A 20,755-nucleotide genomic window follows, 5' to 3' on the forward strand; every position below is an offset into this window, starting at 1 on the left:
CTCTACAGTAAAGGCTTGGGATCCTAGAGGAAGGGCGTGGCTAGGACCCTGCCTCAAAATGGGTAGAAAGTAGACTACAAAGACAAAGACTCTGGAGTCCTACTATCCTCAGAGGGAGGAACCAACCTCAGAGGAAGACAATGTGGACTCCACACCCAAAGCTGAAACTTCAACAGGGAATGGGTCCCAAGCACAGATGGCTCTCCTAGATGAGATCAAAAGGAACTTTGAAAACAAAATGAGAGAGATAGAAGACAAAATGAATAATTCTCTCAAAAAGAAAATAGCAGAATTAGATAAACATTATAATGAGGAAAACATCTCTCTAAAAAGAAAAGTGTATGATATGGAAAAGGAGCTTCAAAAATTAACCAAGGAAAATGATTTGCTAAAAACCAGAATTAACCGAATGGAAACAAATAACTCTATGAGGAACCAAGAATTAGCCAAGCAAAACAACAAGAATGAAAAATTAGAAAAAGAGGTAAAATACCTCAAAGAAAAAATAACTGACCTGGAAAACAGATCCAGGAGAGATAATCTGAGAATCACAGGCCTACCAGAAAATTATGATGAAAAAATGAGCCTGGACAACATTCTCTAAGAGCTCATTAAGGAAAACTGCCCTGAGATACTAGAACCAGAGGGCAAAATAGAAATCGAGAGAATCCACCAGACACCTGCTGTAAGAGATCCCAAACTGAAAAATCCTCGAAATGTTGTGGCCAAACTCCAGAACTACCAGATAAAAGAGAAAATATTTCAAGCAGCCAGAAAGAAACAATTCAAACATCGAGGGTCCACAATGAGGATTGCACAGGATTTGTTAGCCTCTACACTGAAAGATCGGAGGCAGTGGAATACAATTTTCCGGAAGGCAAAAGAGCTCAGGTTACAACCAAGGATCACATACCCAGCGAGACTGAGCATATATTGAATGACCAGGCAAAGAGATGGTCATTCAATGATATAACAGAGTTCCAGACCTTCTTGATAAAAAAGCCAGAACTCAATGGAAAATTCAATCTCCAATTACCAGATGCAACAGTGACTTAGAAAGGTAAACAAGGAGAACACACACACACACCCTGGTATTTGATAAGAGCAAACTGGTTATAGACAAATAGAGGGTATGACTATAAAATACACAAAATGACGATTTTTTAAAAATCTTGTTAAGGGCTACAAAGGGACTGCAATGGAAGAAAGGGAATGGTTGAAGTGGAAAAGGGTAAATTATGTCACTCATAGAGGCATAAAAACTGTATAGCAGAGGAAAAAAAGGGATGGAGTTGGGAAGCATATGAGCTTTTCCCTCTTTGGTTCTGGTACAAAGAGGGAATAACAATCAGTTAAGCATAGGACTCTATGGAGAAGAAACGCAAAAAGTATCATTTTAGAGGGAAAGAGGGGAGGGAGAGGAGCTTCGCATGAGATTTGTTCCTGTCAGTCTTGATGCGAAGAAGAAATAGCATACTTCATTAAGTATAACAATATCCTACAGGCAGTAGGAGGGGGAAAGGGTTACGAAAGGGGGGTGGGAGTGGTTTGTAGGGAGGGAAGTAGTAAGGGGAAAGGGGAGGAAAAGCGAGGGGGGCCGAAAAGGGAACACTGAGGGAGGCAGGGGTCAAAAGGAAAACTATTAAGGGGGGGAAGGGAGAAGGGAGGGAAAATATGAACATTAACAGGGGCAGGAGTAGGATGGGGGGAAAGAAACAGATAACAATCATAACTGTAAATGTGAATGGAATGAACTCTCCCATAAAATGGAGATGGATAGCAGAATGGATTAGAAATCATAATCCTACAATATGCTGTTTACAAGAAACACATCTGAAACAGAGGGATACACACAAGGTAAAGGTAAAAGGTTGGAATAAAATATATCATGCCTCAGCTAAAGTAAAAAAAGCAGGGGTAGCAATCCTTATCTCAGATAAAGCAAATGCAAAAATTGACCTCATTAAAAGAGATAAGGAAGGAAATTTAATATCTTGTTAAAAGGCACCATCAAGAATGAAGCAATATCACTACTTAACATATATGCACCAAGTGGTGTAGCACCCAAATTCCTAGAGGTGAAGGTAAAGGAATTAGAGGAAGAAATAGATAGCAAAACTATACTAGTGGGAGACCTTAATCTCCCCCTATCTGAACTTGATAAATCCAACCTCAAAATAAACAAGAAAGAAGTTAAGGAGGTAAACAGGATTTTAGAGAGGATAGGTATGATAGATCTCTGGAAAAAAACTGAATGGGGATAAAAAGGAATATACTTTCTTCTCAGCGGTTCATGGCACATACTCAAAAACTGACCATGTTCTAGGGCATAAAAACCTCACAATTCTATGCAGTAAGGCAGAAATATTAAATGCATCCTTCTCAGATCATGATGCAATAAAAATTATATGCAATAAAGGGCCAGGGAAAGACAGACTAAAAACTAATTGGAAATTAAACAATTTAATCCTAAAGAATGAGTGGGTCAAACAAGAAATTATAGAAACAATCAGTAATTTCATTCAAGAGAATGATAATAATGACACAACATACCAAAATCTGTGGGATGCATTAAAGGCAGTTCTTAGGGGAAGTTTTATATCCCTGAGTGCATACATGATTAAATTAGAGAAAAGGGAGCTCAACGAATTGGGCATGCAATTAAAAAACCTAGAAAAAGAACAAATTCAAAATCCCCAATTAAATACTAAATTAGAAATACTGAAGACAAAAGGAGAGATTAAGAAAATTGAAATTAAGAAAACTATTGAACTAATAAATAAAACCAAGAGCTGGTTTTATGAAAAAACCAACAAAATTCATAGACCCTTTGTCAATATGATAAAAAAAAGAAAGAAGAAAACCAAATTATGAGTATTAAAAATGAAAAGGGTGAATCTATCTCCAATGAAGAGGAAATAAAAAAATAATTAGGAATTATTTTTTCCCAATTGTATGCACATAAATTTGACAATCTTAGGGAAATGGATGAATATTTACAAACATACAAGTTGCCCAGATTAACTGAAGAGGAAGTAAATTACTTAAATAATCCCATCTCAGAAAAAGAAATTGAACAAGCCATCAGTCACCTCCCTAGGAAAAAATCTCCAGGGCTAGATGGATTCACTAGTGAATTCTATCAAACATTTAAAGAACAATTGATTCCAATACTCTACAAAATATTTGGGAAAATTAGTGAAGAAGGAGTCCTACCAAATTCTTTTTATGACACAAATATGGTACTGATACCTAAATCAGGAAGAGACAAAACAGAGAAAGAAAATTATAGACCAATCTCCCTCATTAATATAGATGCAAAAATTCTAAATAAAATACTAGCCAAAAGACTACAGCAACTTATCTCAAGAATAATACACTTTGATCAGGTAGGATTTATTCCAGGAATGCAAGGATGGTTTAATATTAGGAAAACCATCAGTATAATTGATCATATCAACAATAAAACTAGCAGAAACCACATGATCATCTCAATAGATGCAGAAAAGGCTTTTGACAAAATACAACATCCATTCCTATTAAAAACATTAGAAAGTATAGGAATAAATGGAGCCTTCCTTAAAATAATAGGTAGCATCTATTTAAAGCCATCAGCAAGTATTATATGTAATGGGGAGAAGCTAGAAGCATTTCCCATAAGATCAGGGGTGAAACAAGGGTGTCCACTATCACCCCTCTTATTCAATCTGGTACTAGAAATGTTAGCAGTAGCAATTAGAGAAGAAAAAGAAATCAAAGGAATCAAGTTAGGCAGAGAAGAGACCAAGCTATCACTCTTCGCAGATGATATAATGATATACTTAGAGAATCCTAGAGAATCAAGTAAAAAACTGCTTGAGACAATAAATAAATTTGGCAAAGTTGCAGGATATAAAATAATCCCACATAAATCTTCAGCATTCCTATATATTTCCAATGAAATTCAACAGCAAGAAGTAGAAAGAGAAATCCCATTTAAAATTACTGTAGACATTATAAAATATTTGGGAATCTACCTGCCAAAACAAACCCAGGACCTGTATGATCATAACTACAAAACACTTTTCACACAAATAAAGTCAGATCTAACTAATTGGAAAAATATCAATTGCTCATGGCTGGGTCGAGCTAATATAATAAAAATGACAATTTTACCTAAATTAAATTATATATTTAGTGCCATACCAATTAATTTACCAAAAAACTACTTTATAGAGCTAGAAAAAATAGTAACAAAATTCATTTGGAAGAATAAATGGTCCAGAATATCAAGGGAATTAATGAAAAGAAATGCTAGGGAAGGTGGACTAGCTTTACCAGATTTCAATCTGTACTATAAAGCAGCAGTCATCAAAACTACTTGGTACTGGCTGAGGAATAGAGGAGTGGATCAATGGAATAGATTAGGCACACGAGATTCAGAAGCCAATGACTATAGTAATGTATTGTTTGATAAACCTCCAGATCCTGGTTTTGGGGATAAGAACTCACTATTTGACAAAAACTGCTGGGAAAACTGGAATATAGTATGGCAGAAACTGGGCATAGACCATTATCTAACACCATATACCAAAATCAAGTCTAAAAGGGTTCATGATCTAGGTATAAAGGTTGATAATGTAAGCAGTCTCCTAAAACAAGGAATAGTTTACCTATCAGACTTGTGGAGAAGGAAAGACTTTATGACTAAACAAGAATTAGAGAACATTATAAAATGTAAAATGGATAATTTTGACTACATGAAATTGAAAAGCTTCTGTACAAACAAAGCCAATGTAACCAAGATTAAGAGGGAGGTGGGAAATTGGGAAAGAATCTTTACAACCTATGTCTCTGACAAAGGACTCATTTCTAAAATATACAGAGAACTGAGTCAAATTTATAAGAATACAAGTCATTCCCCAATTGATAAATGGTCAAAGGATATGAACAGGCAGTTTTCAGAGAAAGAAATTAAAGCTATCTATAAGCACGTGAAGAAATGTTCTAATTCACTATTGATTAGAGAAATGCAAGTCAAAACAACTCTGAGGTACCACATCTCACCAGTCAGATTGGCTAAGATGACAAAACAGGAAAATGACAAATGCTGGAGAGGATGTGGGCAAACTGGACACTAATGCGTTGTTGGTGGAGTTGTGAACTGATCCAGCCTTTCTGGAGAGCAATCTGGAATTATGCCCAAAGGGCTATAAATACTTTCATACCCTTTGATCCAGCAATACCACTCCTAGGGTTATATCCCAAAGAGATCACAGAAATGAGAGAAAGATCCATATGTACAAAAATGTTTATAGCAGCTCTTTTTGTGGTGGCAAAGAATTGGAAATTAAGGGGGTGCCCATCAATTGGGGAATGGCTGAACAAGTTGTGGTATATGCATGTTATGGAATACTATTGTGCTATAAGAAATGAGGAGCAAGCAGTCTTCATATTTACCTGGAGAGGATTAAAAGAACTGATGCTGAGTGAGAAGAGTAGAACGAGGAGAAATTTGTACACAATTACAGACACAACGTATGTGTGATGACCAACTTTGATAGACTGGACTCTTCTCAGCAATGCAGTGATATAAGTCAATCCCAAAAGACGCATGATGGAGAGCAAAATGTGCATCCAGAGAAAGAACTAGAAAGAACTACGTTTATATCCAGGTGGAAGCAAAATACCTGATCTTTTCCGTTCTCTTATTTGGTTTTATGTCCTCTTTACCATTTTTCATTCCAGCTGGTACAATCCGTCCTTATATCCTGACCAATGTATAATGTGAAAGTATTTACAGATCCTATACTTGACCATAAGCCGCCATGGGGGCGGGGGGGGGGGGACAAAATGTGAAATTCAAGGAATTGTGGATTTGAATCCTGTAAACTAAAAGGAAACAAACAAATTAATAAAGAAAAAAAAGAATGTCCTAAATACTTGTGGTTAATTCACTTCATGACCACAACTGAGAAATATACAATTAGTGGGAGTTCTAAAATATGGTTTCTGCCCTCAAAGCTTCTTGAGATAAGCTAAAAGAAAAAAAAAGCTGCTATATATTGCTATAAGGACAAAATACTTTTCAATGACAAGATGAAGACTAGAATGCTGAAGATTCGAAAAGACTGAAGGCTATATCATAACCACTGTCAAAGAAGTATAGTAAGTCTGTAGGATTTGAGCATCTACACTTTATTTTTAAAAATCCACCCAAAAATGTTTTGAGGATTTTTTTTTTAAATCCAGTGGTCCTGGAAGTCTTGCCTCTACTGATAAACTCTCACAAATATATATTGGTATACTGAATGCCAGACCCTTTTTAGAATCACAGAAATTCCCAAATAGAGATAGACTACCAAAACACAGCACTATACTTATGAGATGTTACCAAAAGTAAAGAAATGTATCTAAGAGAGGAAGATAGACATTCTTCAGTAGCCTGAGAGCTCACTCATAGAAAATGGGATACAATAAAGGGAAGGCTTAGAAAAATGAATTGTTTGTTAAAGACAAGTTTACTATACAATATGAAAGAAGTATGGTTTCACAATAAAAAAGTATCAAAATCTTGCTAACTTGATGCCAATTTCAATAAAAACAAGTGACTGCAACAAAGTAAAGCAGAGGTGTTTTTTAAATATTAAGAAATTTTTTAAGATGTAAAAAGTTGCAAAGTTTATTGTATAAGTCAAGTAATTATTTTACTTTGTCAAGCAATTCACACATACTTGTATCTTAAATTGTGGTTATGATCAGAAAAGTGACAAAGACCACACCCACAATAAAGTTAATTTCCAATGGAACCCAAAATTACAAAAATTTTAATAGTTACAAGGCATTCCAGTGAAACATCATTTTATTTTTCTAGTAACTGAAATTAATGTCATGTGTATGTCAATCTAAATATAACTATAGTCACAATTCAAATGCTAAACATTAAGCATTCAAAGTTTAGTACAGCTTTTTGTACAAGTTATTCAAATGAAACTTCATGCAAATGAAGGATAAATTCATTAGTCACATTTTAAAATAATCTTTGAAATGGCAAAATGCAACATAACTGAGTTAAGGTGAAGTCATATTATATCTCATTTTCATAAGCATCTTTACAGAAAAGATTATATTTGATCTTATTTTTGTGAAAAATTTATTACCTCGCTATAGTAATCTGAAAGTTTACAGTCTCAGATTGTAAAAACAACAGATACCAAATCATAATACAGACAATTCTCACTTTAAGTAAATTCAAATTATGCAAATTTGACTTTAATTAAATGATTCTGAAAGAAATCGTCATTTCAAAAAAACACCTATTTTAACTTTAATGGATATACTGTGCTCTCCTTCCCTTTCCCCACCTCACTTGGGAGCTCCACAGCCTTCCATCTCTTACCAAGAAAAACAAATCCTCAAGTGAAAGCAGAAGAATGGCTCACCCTGGATCAGGGGCTTGGCTTGAGTTACAGGATGGGAAACCTACAGCCTCAAGGACATACATGGCCTTGTAGGTCCTCAAGTGAGGCCCTTTGGATCCAAACTTCCTTCACAGAACAAATCCTATGAATAAAAGAATTTGTTCTGTAAATCTTGGACTCAGTCAAAAGGCCATACCCAAGGACCTAGAAGGCTACTCAAGGTCACAGTTTCCCTAGCTGAGGCTGAGACCTCTAGTAACTAGAGAGGAGACCTTTGCTTGCCTGTGCTGTCTTCTGTCCAATGTCCAGTCTATTGACTGTCCTCTCATCTATATCCAACCTCCACGTGACTGGTCCATCCCATGTTCCTCCTCCAATGCCCACTTATCTGTCCCTGCTATCATGTATTCTTGAAACGTGTGGTAGTCCCCTCCCTTTGCAGGCAGACCCCTACAATAGGTAAATTTGTAGAGGTCTACAGAATGTCCACAAAAAGCAAGCGCTGTCGAGGTGGAGCCCTCCACATGGCTCCAGCTCCCACCAATTCTTATACATGCAAAAAAACTACTCTAAACAAATTTTAGAGCTACAGAACCCACAAAGTGACAGAGAGAAACAAATCTCCCACTGAAGGCAGCCCAGTAGGCCGACAGAAAAGGTATATCACAGCAGCAAAGGCCAAGTGCAGTCCCCTGTGAGCCTTGGGGTTCCAGCCCCAGCAACAGCAGGAGCAGACTTCAGAAGAGTGAATCACCAGCAGCTGTGGTGGTTTCTACACTTGTCAACCCATAAACACCAAAAAGAAAGTGAAAGGTCAGTTGGGAACTCTGTTGGAACCGGGTAGAGAAGACCCTGTCCAGCCCCTGCCCCTGGGGCAAGAAGTGGCTGAGGCCCAGCAGCTGCAGTTGCTGCTATGTGGCTGACTCTGCAGGCCCTGGCCTGCAGATAGTAGAGGGACCAAGAGATCATTCAGAGGGTAATCGCTTTTGTTTTGACCTGCTTGCATCTGGATAACAGTCTTGGGTGGTGGTCCTGGGGTGTGTGGCCGTTATGCCACAGCTTGTGGGGGCTGCAGAGAGGGCACCCAACTAATAGCTTTGGCAGCTGTGAAAATCCTAGGGATTTGGGACATAGCTCTCTCCATTCTGGAAGCAGAGTTCTACAATGGCAAAGTGCTCAAAAGTCAAGTAATTGGCTGGCAATATGAGCAAGCAGAGGAAGCACAAACAGACCACAGAATCCTTTTTTGGGGACAAAAAGGATCAAAGCATGGAATAGGAAGAAGACAACAAAGTCAGAACTCCTGCAATCAAAAGCTTCCTAGAAAAATATAGAATGGTTACAGGCCATTGATGGAGCTCAAGGATTTTAAAAATGAAATAAGAGAAATAGAGGAAAAATTGGGAAGAGAAATGAGAATGATGCAAAAAAAATTATGAAAAGCAAGTCAACAGCCTGCTAAAGGAGACCTCAAAAAATACTGAAGAAAATAACACCTCAAAAAAGACTAACAGAAATGGCAAAAGAGGCCTAAAAAACCAATGAATAGAAGAATGCTTAAAAAGTCAAATTTGCCAGATGGAAAAGGAATTTCAAAAACTCAATGAAGAGAATAATTCCTTCAAAATTAGATTGGAGCAAATGGAAGCTGATGACTTTATGAGAAATCAAGATACTATAAAACAGATCCAAACAAATGAAAAAATAGAAGGAAATGTGAAATATCTCATTGGAAAAACCACTGACCTGGAAAATAAATACAGGAGAGATAATTTTAAAATTATTGGACTACCTGAAAGCCATGATCAAAAAAAGAGCCTAGACACCATCTTTCAAGAAATTATCAAGCAAAATTGCCCAATTCCAGAACCAGAGGGCAAAATAGAAATTGAAAGAATTCATAGATAGAAATATTATAGCCAAATTCCAGAGTTCCCAGGTGAAGGAAAAAACACTGCAAGAAGTGAGGAAGAAATAATGTGTGTCTTATGGAAACACAATCAGGATAACAAAAGACCTACAGAAGCTTCTACATTAAGGGATTGAAGGGCTTGGAATACGGTATTCTGGAGATCAAAGGAGCTAGGACTAAAACCAAGAATCACCTACCCAGCTAAACTGAGTATAATGCTACAGGGAAAAATATAATCATTCAATAAAATAGAGGATTTTCAAGCATTCTTGATGAAAAAACCAGAGCTGAACAGAAAATTTGACTTTCAAAAATAAGCAAGAGAAGCATGAGAAGGTAAAGAGGAAAAAGAAATCATAAGGGACTTATTGAAGTTGAACTACATATATCCCTACATGGAAAAATGATAACTGCAACTCATAAGGCTTTTCTTAGTAGGAGGACAGTTGAAGGGAATATATATGTATATATATGTATACATACATATACATGTATAGGAGGGTGTATGTGTGTATAAATATATATGTGAGTGTGTGTATATGTATGTACACGTATACATAGACAGAGGGCACAGGATGAATTGAATATGAAGGGATGCTATCTAAAAAAATAAAATTAGAGGTGAGAGAGGAATGTATTGGGAGAAAGAGAATGCGAGAGATAGATTAGGGTAAATTATCTCATATAAAAGAGGCAAGAGAAACTGTTACAATGGAGGGGAAGAGTAGGAAGATGAAAGGGAATAAGTCAATCTTATTCTCATTGAATTTGGCTTAAGGAGGGAATAACATACACATTCAATTGGGTATGTTACCCTACAGGAAAATAGGGAGGAAGGGGATAAGAGGGGGATGATAGAAGGGAGGGAAGATTAGGGGAAAGGGCAGTGAGAAGCAAACACTTTTGAAAAGGGACAGGGTCAAAGAAGAAAACAGAATAAGTGGGGGGCAGGATAGGATGGAAGGAATTATAGTTAGTCTTTCACAATATAACTACTATGGAAATGTTTTGCATAATACACATGTACAACCTATAGTGAATTGTTTATCTTCCCAGTGGCGGTGGGTGAGGACGGAAGAAGGGAAAAAAATCTGGAACTCAAAGTTTTAAAAACAAATATCAAAAAATTGTTTTTACATGCAACCAGGAAATAAGATATACAGGCACTGGGTTATAGAAATCCATCTTACCCTACTAGAAGGTTTGGGGAGGGGGGGGAATGAGGGAAGATATAAGAGAAAACAATTTAGGGGAAGGGGTATTCAGTAGGCTTGCTATTTTGGGGTGTGGGGTTAGGGGAAAGATGGGGAGAAAAATTTGTAACTCAAAATCTTGTGGAAATGAACGTTGAAAACTAAAAATAAGTAAATAAACTGGAAAAAAAAAAGCAAGAGCTGTCTAAGTAAAAAAAAAAATGCCTGATCATGCTCCTCAAAAAATAAAAACTTTTTCCTACATACAAAAACAAGAATTCTTTCATTCCTTCAAATTAATGAAAAAATAAAACATTTACATTTGTTCCCTAAACAACATAGAAAACAAACAGTATGGAATTATTTAAAAGTTAGACTCTCACCATTTAATTTACAAGTTAAAAGATTATGTCATATAAGTTAGACATTTTTATTACTGGTCTAAAAACTGGAACACTGAAAAGCAACTATTTCAGCATCAATAGCAGCCTCAGTTTTTCAAGTAAACAACAAAAAAATTAGCCTTTCTAATGTGACATGTAGCTCTTCGAAGCAAATTTTGTTCTATTTAATGATCAAGTAATTTATGGTCTAGCAAATTTAAAATTCTTATAGGCTTAATTTTAAGGAATATTATTTAATATTATATTTACTTTATTACCTTCTGCAGTACTTGCAGGATCTATGATTTCTTCAGTGTGGGTACTCCAACCACAACCTCTTTATGACTTGGTGTTTGACACTTGCTTTGGTAAAAATACTATCGAAATGACAAAAAAAAATTTATACACCATAACCAGGTTAATGGTCCTAAAACACAATTTCATGTCACTCAACTCAAAAGTTTATTTTAAAGACCAGAGCCAGATAGATAGTTTAGTAGTATTTCCATCTAAATCAGACATTTTCTGACTACAAAGAAGCTTTAAAAAATATTGGCCACAGCACAGAGGACAGAGGACATACTCCCAAATGCCCCCAACCAGAACAGACTATCTTTAAAAAATGACTTTAAGAAAGCTATCCTGCTCTCCCTCAGGAAAAAAAAATCCCCCAGAAGTTTTAATTTAACCATTCCCTCACAATTCTATCCCACTTTGGTTTACCAGTCATTGTACTTGCATTAATGTCAACTTTGCTTTGGGAACAAGGTTGTTAAGTTATGGAATTAGCTTAATAGAGAAAAAATTAGCTTTTGTAAGCTAATGGAATTAGTTTAATAGGGAACAGAGAAAACTTGATTTGTGTTCGAATATTATTAGAGCCAAGTTTAAAATATAGACAATAGCCATCTTACAATATCCTGTTCTCCATCCCTCTTCCCCAAACTGCCAATATTGTATGTTCAGCTATAAACACTATACAGGGAAAAAACACAGTTGAGGATTAAACTACACACACACACACACACACACACACACACACACACATATATATTTTTAACTTTTTGGAGGGGGAAACGGAGGGCAATTGGGGTTAACTGACTTGCCCAAGGTCACATGGCTATTTTTGTGTTAAGTGTCTAAGGCCGAATTTGAACTCAGGTCCTTCTGACTCCAGAGCGGTTGCTCTATTCACTGTTCCACCTAGCTGGTCCTACATGTATGCGTGTGTGTGTGTGTGTGTGTGCATTTTTTTGCTTTTTGGAGGGGGCAAGGCAGGGCAATTGGAGTTAAAGTGACTTGCCCGAGGTCACACTGCTAGTGAGTGTTAAGGTTCTGAGGCCAAATTTGACTCAGGCCCTTCTGACTCCATGGCCGGTGTTCTATTTACTGCTCCACCTAGCAGCCTCTCCATGTATATTTTAAAACTGTGTGTGTGTTTCCTTCATTTACAGGAATTTAAATGTAGATTCTAAATTAAATTGTACTTGAATTGTACTTTGAATTTACTTACTTGCACTCAAATTCAGTACTTAATTAAATTCAGTACAGAAAAATCTGAAACATGCTTTAAGTATAATTAAGAATTGCTAATTGTCTCAAATAACCATGTTTTGACTTAGGCTTACTTTTATTTTCTGAAAGTAATGTGTAATATCAAATTAAATCCTAAAGGTAAATTCAAGACAAGTATTTTGACAATCATCTACCCTTCCCTATTATCTAGAATCAACAGAACTACTTAGTCTACTAACTACTAATACTACTAAATTCTGTCTTTTGTCCTTTAACTGCAACTATCTTATAATTAAAATTGGAATGATTCATCTTTTGAACAAAGAAGTTTCTTTTAGAAAACAAATACTAATGATTTTACTTACAAAGATTATCACAGAATGTTAAGGAATTAAGACCAACAGGAGTTGACCACATTACTAAATCTTGCACTTATTCTCTTCTACATTGCAAATGACCCAGTGTTTTCCTAAATTATAATTTCTGATAAGTACAGTTACTAAAGTTCCCTTTAAAATTGCTTTGATTTGTCTTATTGGATCCAGCTAGGATGTATTTAGCAGATATTAAAAGCTTGAAAATAAACGTTATGGAATATAGAACTTTCAACCCAATACACCACTCAAAAATCATTCCAAACTCAGACTTGCCACACAATGAAAGATTCTCTTTTGACTATATAAATAAATTATTAGAATTCATTCAACACAAACTTCTTCTCCTTCTACAAGGATTTTGGAGATGACAAATTCACAAGAATTATTTAAAAATCACAATTTAAAACCTTCAGAGAGAGCAAAGTTAATGAGACAAATTGTCATATTAATAGGATATTATCATCTATTTGCAAACCAGTAAACAGTACAATGATAAATTTATTATCGAGAACATTTTAAAGCACTTATTATTAGTTGTTTGAGTATATAACTATATATATATAGTATATAACTATATACATCCATAAAAAGTAACTTGGGGGAAAATCAAATATAATCAAGGCTTTTTTTTCCCAGTAAATAGAGCAGAAATAATTCAGCATACAAATAGTAACTACAAATACAATGCTCTATAAACAATCCCTTTAAGAATAATTAGCATTTCCTAGAGAGCAAGATCCGACAGAATAAATATTAACCTACAAAAATTATAGTATGAAGAAAAGTTGCTTTTAATATTATTGTATTAAATATCACGACTGAGGTACTTAACCTGACACATTAAAATAAAGTACATCCATCATTCAAAAATTTAAATGACCTACCCCTAAAATGTCTAAATCAATGCCTTTTAAAAACTGTCAAAGGTATCTAAATTTTGATTTAGGTTGAAGTCATAAACTTGTTTCAAGTTGATGCTTCAGAACACAGGCTATGAGAAAATACTGTGTGAAAAGTTAGTCCCTTGCAACTTAAAAAAAAATGTTCGGTTATTAAGCAGTTATCATTAAGATAAATACTAATTTCCCTCTTGTCAGTGATGACAAGAGTTCTACCTATTATAAGATTCTCCATTGCTTCCATAAAAGCCTAAATATTTATTGAATAAAGATACAAAACTATAAAGAGGTGTTGTGTACTGCCCAAATTACCCCATTTAACAGAAACCAATGATCGACATAAACAGTTTACCAATGATTTTACTGTTAAAAATACAAACAGTACTCACTCAGGTTTACATTAAAAACAAAACAAAACAAAACACCCTGGACAGCACCTGACAGCAGAGAACTAAACCTGGCATACCAGAAACCTGAGAACTGGATGTGCACGTTGGAAAAACAGCTTATATAGCAAAGCTACAGCAAAAAGGCAACACCACTGGGTGTCATTCTATAAGCATGACCTGTACTACACACCAAGGAAATTAGAAATTATCATGGCAAGCTGGTGGGGCTGTCCAGTGACAGTAATTACTCCATTCACTGGAAGACAGTAAGTCATGCAGCAATCAACACGCAAACCACTCCAAAAGCGCCCTCCCAGGCAGCACAGGAGATGGCTGCATCTCTTGGGTTAAGTGCAATTCATTTTGAACAGTCTCCCTTCTCTACAGCATCCCAGCTCCTACTTCACCTGTCCAGCTGGGGAGTCCTTACAACTGCTGAAAGGGAGGAGGGAGGTACAAGCCCCAGTCGGAAGACTGGACTACCTGCTCTCCAAGCTCCCAGAGAACCACGCAGGAGGGGTGCAGCAAGAGAAAGGAGAGGACTAATCAATACAGAAGGAAGTCATCAAGGAATGATGGGGAATGTTGGGGTGAGCAGAAAAGAGGAGTGAGAAAGTTGGTGGGTTCGAGGGGAGAAGGCGCCCTGGATCGCCGACTGGGCTACTCACACTCGGGGAAGCTGCAGCGGGGGGGCTCCCCGCCTCTGGAACACGCCGTCCACGAAGACACCGTTCTTGCCGAGACAACGCAGGTAGAAGTCTCCGCCCGTGCTGGGGTCCTCAGAGGGACTGTGCTGTGAAGGTGGAGGAGGCGGGGGCTGCGGGGGCTGCTGGAGCGGCTGCGGCGCTGGGGGCTGAGGCTGAGTTTGTTGCTCCTCAGCGCCGGAGGCCACCGGGGTCGCGCTGCCGCCTGGGGGGGTGAAGATCTCAAGGTGGCGCCGGGAAATGAAGCTCGAGTGGCCCATGCTCACATCTACGGAGCCTTGCGACGAATTCCGCCCGATAGTCACCGACCGCTTCTTCATCAGATACTCAAACTCGCGGCCCTCCAACCGGGCCACGGCCCAGTCTCCAGGCGGGGACCCTCTACAGCCGCCACCGCCGTCACCATCGCCACCATCACCACCGGACCCAGGCGAAGGTGACGAACCTGTGCCAGAGAGCATCGCCGCCGCCATCCCGGGGCCTGGAAGGTGGGAGGGAGGAACTAGACTGCCTAGAGCCGGGCAAGCAGGAGCAAGGAGCCTCAAGGCCCCAGGTTCGAAGCCCACGGGCGGAGGCAGCTCCGGTGCTCGGACTCTGCCGGTCACAGCGGCTGCACACACCGAGGGGAGGAGGAGGGGACAGGGAAAGGGAAGGATTAGAAGAGAGAACTAGTGAGAAGGTAAGAGGGGGAGGGGGGAGGTTGCAAAGGGGAGAAAGGGGGGAGGGAAGCAAAGTGAAAGGCTCAACTTAGCTTGGCAGCGCTGGCGTCCCGCCCCTCTGGGCCGGTGACTGACAGCCACTTTTCGCCATTAGGAATGCAGCACGGCAATGGGGCTATCGACGACGAGCCTATTGCAAGGAACTTTAGCCATCGGGTTCGGTTGCAAGGCCCCTCCAGAACAAGCTAGACTTTGAGAGATACGGAAAACCTGGAGCGGCAGAGCATGGAACTCAGGAATGTGGGTTCTATGCACTAAACGCTGGCCAGGCTAGGGATAGAGCGGCGCTCCCTAAACTTCGGGAGGGAGGGAGGGAGCTACATGTAAGGTAACAAAACAAAACAAAACCAAGTTCCTTGGCTCTTGGTGTAACCGCTGTAGTCAGTCGTTAAACATGAAGCCAGACCCTCAAGGTCACAGAGGGGACTGAAGACAAGACAACTATTTTCTTTCTCCGAACCGTCCACCCTGAAGAATTATCTGAACGTGGCTTTCTGGCGGCTGAATGGTGGCAGAGCATTCCAGGTTCCAGATATAGAAAAGGGCACCGGAGCTGCCGAGGATGTACATGTAGCTTACCTCTGCCACTTCGGGGCTTTACAGGATAAAGTGGTGCTTCCTTCACCAGCCACCAAATCACTAGGGTGTGAAGGACCAGCCCTTTTGGAGCACGTTGTGCCTCAGGCCTGGCCTGACGCCTAGCAGTTCAAAGGGAGTCTTCTAGGTGTCACTCTTAAAATCCTTTTTTTTCTAGACTATATAAGGACTTTGGGGAAAATATTGTTATTATATAATATATTATTATATTATTATTCTTTTTGCACAATGATAGCTTAATAATCTAAGGCACCAGCCTGCTGTGTTTTACATTAAACTTAAAATGGAGAGAGAAATTGCTGCAACTTAATTATCTACATAATTAACTGAGTGACTAAATGTCTCTCGACTAGTACCTACTTCTTACAAAAATGCAGTCAAAGATAACTTGTGTTAAAAGAGGTCCAAATCCCTTCACTTCTCTAGACCTGTTTCTGATCTTTATGGACCTTTTTCTTGTAGATGTCAGCAGGGATATTCATGTGGCAAAGCTATGAAAATCACACATATCACAAGAACTATTATTTAGCTCATTTGGCTTACTGGAAATCTACACAGTCCAAGGGAAAATAACACATGGTCCCTGTCCACAAGGAATTTTCAATCCAGTTGGAGGAAAAAACTACACATATATATAATTGTGTATATAATTTAAATATAATATATAATTTATAAACTATATAGTACAAACACTTCTTCATCAGCTATTTATTAAGTACTTACTCCCTGAAACCTCCATTTGAGAAAGTTCCAGCACCAGCCATGCTTGCTTCAAACCTGTCAGCCTCTTACCTCTCCAAACTACTTTTTGACCTTTTCGTTCACTGATACCTCCCCTATAACACACCAGCACTTTTTTAGCTCCCTTTTATGTGGTTTTTCTCACATTAGAAAATAAACTCCTTGTGAGTAGCCGCTTAAATTTGTTGGTATTTGTCTTCCCATCACTTATCATAGTATCTGGCATACAGTAAATGTTTAATAAATGCTTTCCTATCTATCTATTATGTGCAAAGCATGCATAAAACCTAAAACACAGGTCTAATTATCACACACATACACATACACCCACTCAGTAAACTCCATTGGTTTCATGTTGCCTTCAGGAGCAAATACAAATTGCTCTGTTTGCCACTGAAAACCCTTCATAACCTAGTCCTCTCTTAGCTTTCTAGTATTCTTATACCTTACTCCCTGACATGTACTCTTTGATCCAGTGACAGTGGCCTCTCAGCTGTTCCAAAAACGAAACAAAAAAACCCTAAGAACAGAATTCAATAACATAACTTATAACCACTGTTACAATTGACTGTTACTTAAACTTCATCAGAACATAAAATGTTTTCAAGGACTGCCAATTAGACATCTTATTATTTCCTCTTGGTCTTCCATAGTAGAACTCCCAGCATATTTTTGCTAGTAAAGATCAAGTTTGGGGAAATTCTCTTCTGAATAGCTATCTTCTCCAATGCAGAAGCTTTCCTAGCCACTACCTTACCATTGCAACCAGCTTCGCCTTTCTTTGGACCTAAGACATCCAGCCTTCTCCACTTCATAAAGTTGCCTTGGAGCTTATGGATCTTTGTTAGCAAGGTGATATCTCTGTTTTTTAGTAGGCTATCCAGATTTGTCATAAGTTTCCTTCCAAAGAGTAAGCATTTTTGTTTTTTTACTTCATGGCTGCAGAGTGATCTTTGAGTACAAGAATATAAAATCTGACACTGTTCCATTTCTTCTCCCTCTATATGCTAGGAAGTGATAGGACCAGTTGCCAGGGTATTAGTTTTTGATATTAAGCTTCAAGTCAACTTTTACACTCTCCTCTTTCACCCTCATCAAGAGACTCCTTAATTCCTTTTTGGTTTCTGCCGTCAGAGTAGAATCATTTGCATATCTGAGATTGTCGATATTTCTCCTGATAACCTGAATTCCAGCTTTTGATTTGTCCAGCCTGGCATTTAATATGAGGTACTCTGCCTATAAAGTTAAATAAATGAAGTGACAAATATTGGTTGGTTGTTATTGAAAAGGACTAAAATGACACCACTATGTTGGAGTCAAGTTACAGTGTGTCCAACTGTGGCTGATCAGACCAAGATGAGTTCAAAATGCTCTACTATGAGTTGGGCACATGTAGTCCATTTGAACATTTCAGGTGGATTCTCCAAATCTGCACATCTCTCATTTCTTTTGAGCTACTTCAATTCTGCTTTGCTCAGAGAGCATAATGCCTTCTTTGATGAGGGCACATTATGCTGGGAGGTCCTATGCCAGTGTCTCCCATGTCACACAATCAATTCCAAAGTTATTAAGAGAGACCTTCAAAGTGTCTTCTGCCTTGAGTGAGTTCTCTGTAAAATAGTCTCTTAGGCTAACACATGTTTGGCATTCAAACAACATGGCCAGCCCATCAGAGTTGCACTCTCTTCGGTAGAGTTTGAATGCTTGACAGTTTAATTAGAGAAAGGAACTCAGTGTCTGGTACCTTATCTTACCAGGTGATCTTCAGAATCTTTATAGGACAATTCAAATAAAAGTGATTTGCTTTCCTGGCACGATGCAAACACAGGCAAACAACAATAAGGTCGGCACAATGGCTCTGCAGACCTTCAGTTTGGTAGTCAGTCTACTCTTTTCTTCCATACTTTCCTTTGGAGCCTCCCAAATACTGAACTAGCTCTGGCAATATATATATGTCAATCTCATTGTTAGTGTGTACATCTTTGAAAAGGTAAGTGAATTTAGCTACAGAATTTAAAACATCTCCATTTGACAATATATAGCCTTGTCTCCCTTTCCAATCTTAAACCAATCAGTTATTCCATGTTTGGTTCTATTACTGTTTTATTTTTTTGAGAGAAATTGGGTTTATGACTTGCCCAAAGTCACACATCTAGTAAGTGTGTCAAGTGTCTGAGGTCAGATTTGAACTCAGGTCCTCCTGACTCCAGGGCCAGTGCTCTATTCACTGTACCCCCTAACTATTACTTCTTGGTCTGCATACAGTTTCCTCTGGAAACAAGTAAGATGATCTGGTATTCCTCTTTGAGTACTTGTCACATTTTGCTCTTATCCACACAGTCAAAGGCTTTAATGTCATCAATGAAGCAGAAGTAGATTTTTTTTTCTGAACTCCCTTGCTTTCTCCATAATCCAGTAAATATTGGCAATTTGGTCTCTAGTTCCTCTGCCTCTTCAAAAACTAGCCTGTTCTTCTGGTAATTTGCAGTTTGAGACAGATTGACAACAATTGCTTGCCATGGGTCACATGACAAACAAGAGTGTACAAAGTGGAAACCCTACATTTTTTGCTGGCTACCATAAATCCTTTGGCAGGCTGGGAGTGGCCTATGGGATATATGTTGTGCAGGCCTGTATTAGGGCATAAAAACCTTGTAAACAAATGCAGAAAATCAGAAATATTAAATGCTCACTTTTCAGACTGTCATGCAATGAAAAATATATTCAATAAGGAGCCTTTGAAGCAAGAATTAAAAATTAATTGGAAACTAAATAGCAATCTTAAAGAATGAATGGGTCATATTATAAAAACTATCAATAATTTCATTAAAAATAATTACAATGAGTCATATACCAAAATTTGTGGGATACAAAGCAATACTGAGGAGGAAATTTATATGATGAAAGAGTTTCCTCAATAAAAGAGAAAAAGAGCAGAACAACAAATTGGGCATACACACCTAAAAAAGATCCCAACAAATTGAAATTCCCCCAATAAAACACCAAAATAGAAATCCCGAAAACCAAAAGGGTGATGAAAAAACAAAAAAGCAAAAAAACCCACTGAATTGATAAATTTACCTAGGAGATTTTTTTAAACAATAACAACAATAAAATATACAAACTATTAGCTAATTTGATTAAGTAAAAGAAAGAATAAAACCAAATTACTAGTATAAATATGAAAAAGGTGAATTGATAATCGATGATGAATAAAAGCAATTATTAGGAGTTATTTTGCCCAACTATATACCAACAAAATAGATAATCTAAATTAAATGGATGGATATTTACAAAAATACAAATTGCTCAGATTAACAAAACAGGAAATAGAATATTTAAATAACATTAACATAAGAAAATAAATTGAAAAAACTATAAATGAACTCCAAAAGCTAGAAATCCCACAACCAAATACATTTACAAGCAAATTATACTAAATGTTTAAAGAACAATTAATGCCAACACTACATAAACTGTTTGAAAACATACGTAAAGAGATTTACCTTCTATGATTACAAGTATAGTTTAACTGTAAACCAGGGAGAGTATAGGGTTAGTGGAATATAAGATCTTCCCTGTCCATTAACAGGCCTATTTGACCACATGTTCCCTTTTTTCCTTGGAACAGGGGCCGTATTCCCAGCTTTAAAGGTACAGAGGTATTTCAATCATCGACGTCTTGCTTCTTTGAGCCCCCACTCAGTTCGCAGCTGTGACACATCCTGAGTCACATAGAGCCTATATATATATTCAGGGAGATTTATATTGCCTTGGGGGAGCTTAATGGAAAGCTTGCTTACGAGGAGGCTTCCTTGGAGGAAGGCTTTCATACCTTTTGGTACTGAACCAATTAGGTACTGAGTCACATGGGTTGTGATGCCTTCTGGCTCTGAGCCTATTAGTCTAAACTATATATATTCTAG

At 37.7% G+C, this 20,755-nt stretch overlaps 1 protein-coding gene across 1 annotated transcript in view; it reads right to left on the bottom strand.

Moving 5' to 3' along the window:
• The window catches only part of FOXK2 (forkhead box K2), a 153,199-nt gene extending 137,706 nt beyond the window's left edge, over positions 1–15,493 (bottom strand). Inside the window, exon 1 of the mRNA XM_069076645.1 lies at positions 14,737–15,493. Within this exon, the coding sequence (XP_068932746.1) occupies positions 14,737–15,245 (509 nt within the window). The 5' untranslated portion in view covers positions 15,246–15,493. The remainder of the gene's footprint in view (positions 1–14,736) is intronic.
• Positions 15,494–20,755: the final 5,262 nt, after the last annotated feature.

The sequence above is a fragment of the Petaurus breviceps genome, unplaced genomic scaffold, assembly GCF_028583685.1.
Source record: "Petaurus breviceps papuanus isolate PSGF00001 unplaced genomic scaffold, PetGlider_PUasm1.0 90925, whole genome shotgun sequence".
Classification (NCBI taxonomy): domain Eukaryota; kingdom Metazoa; phylum Chordata; class Mammalia; order Diprotodontia; family Petauridae; genus Petaurus; species Petaurus breviceps.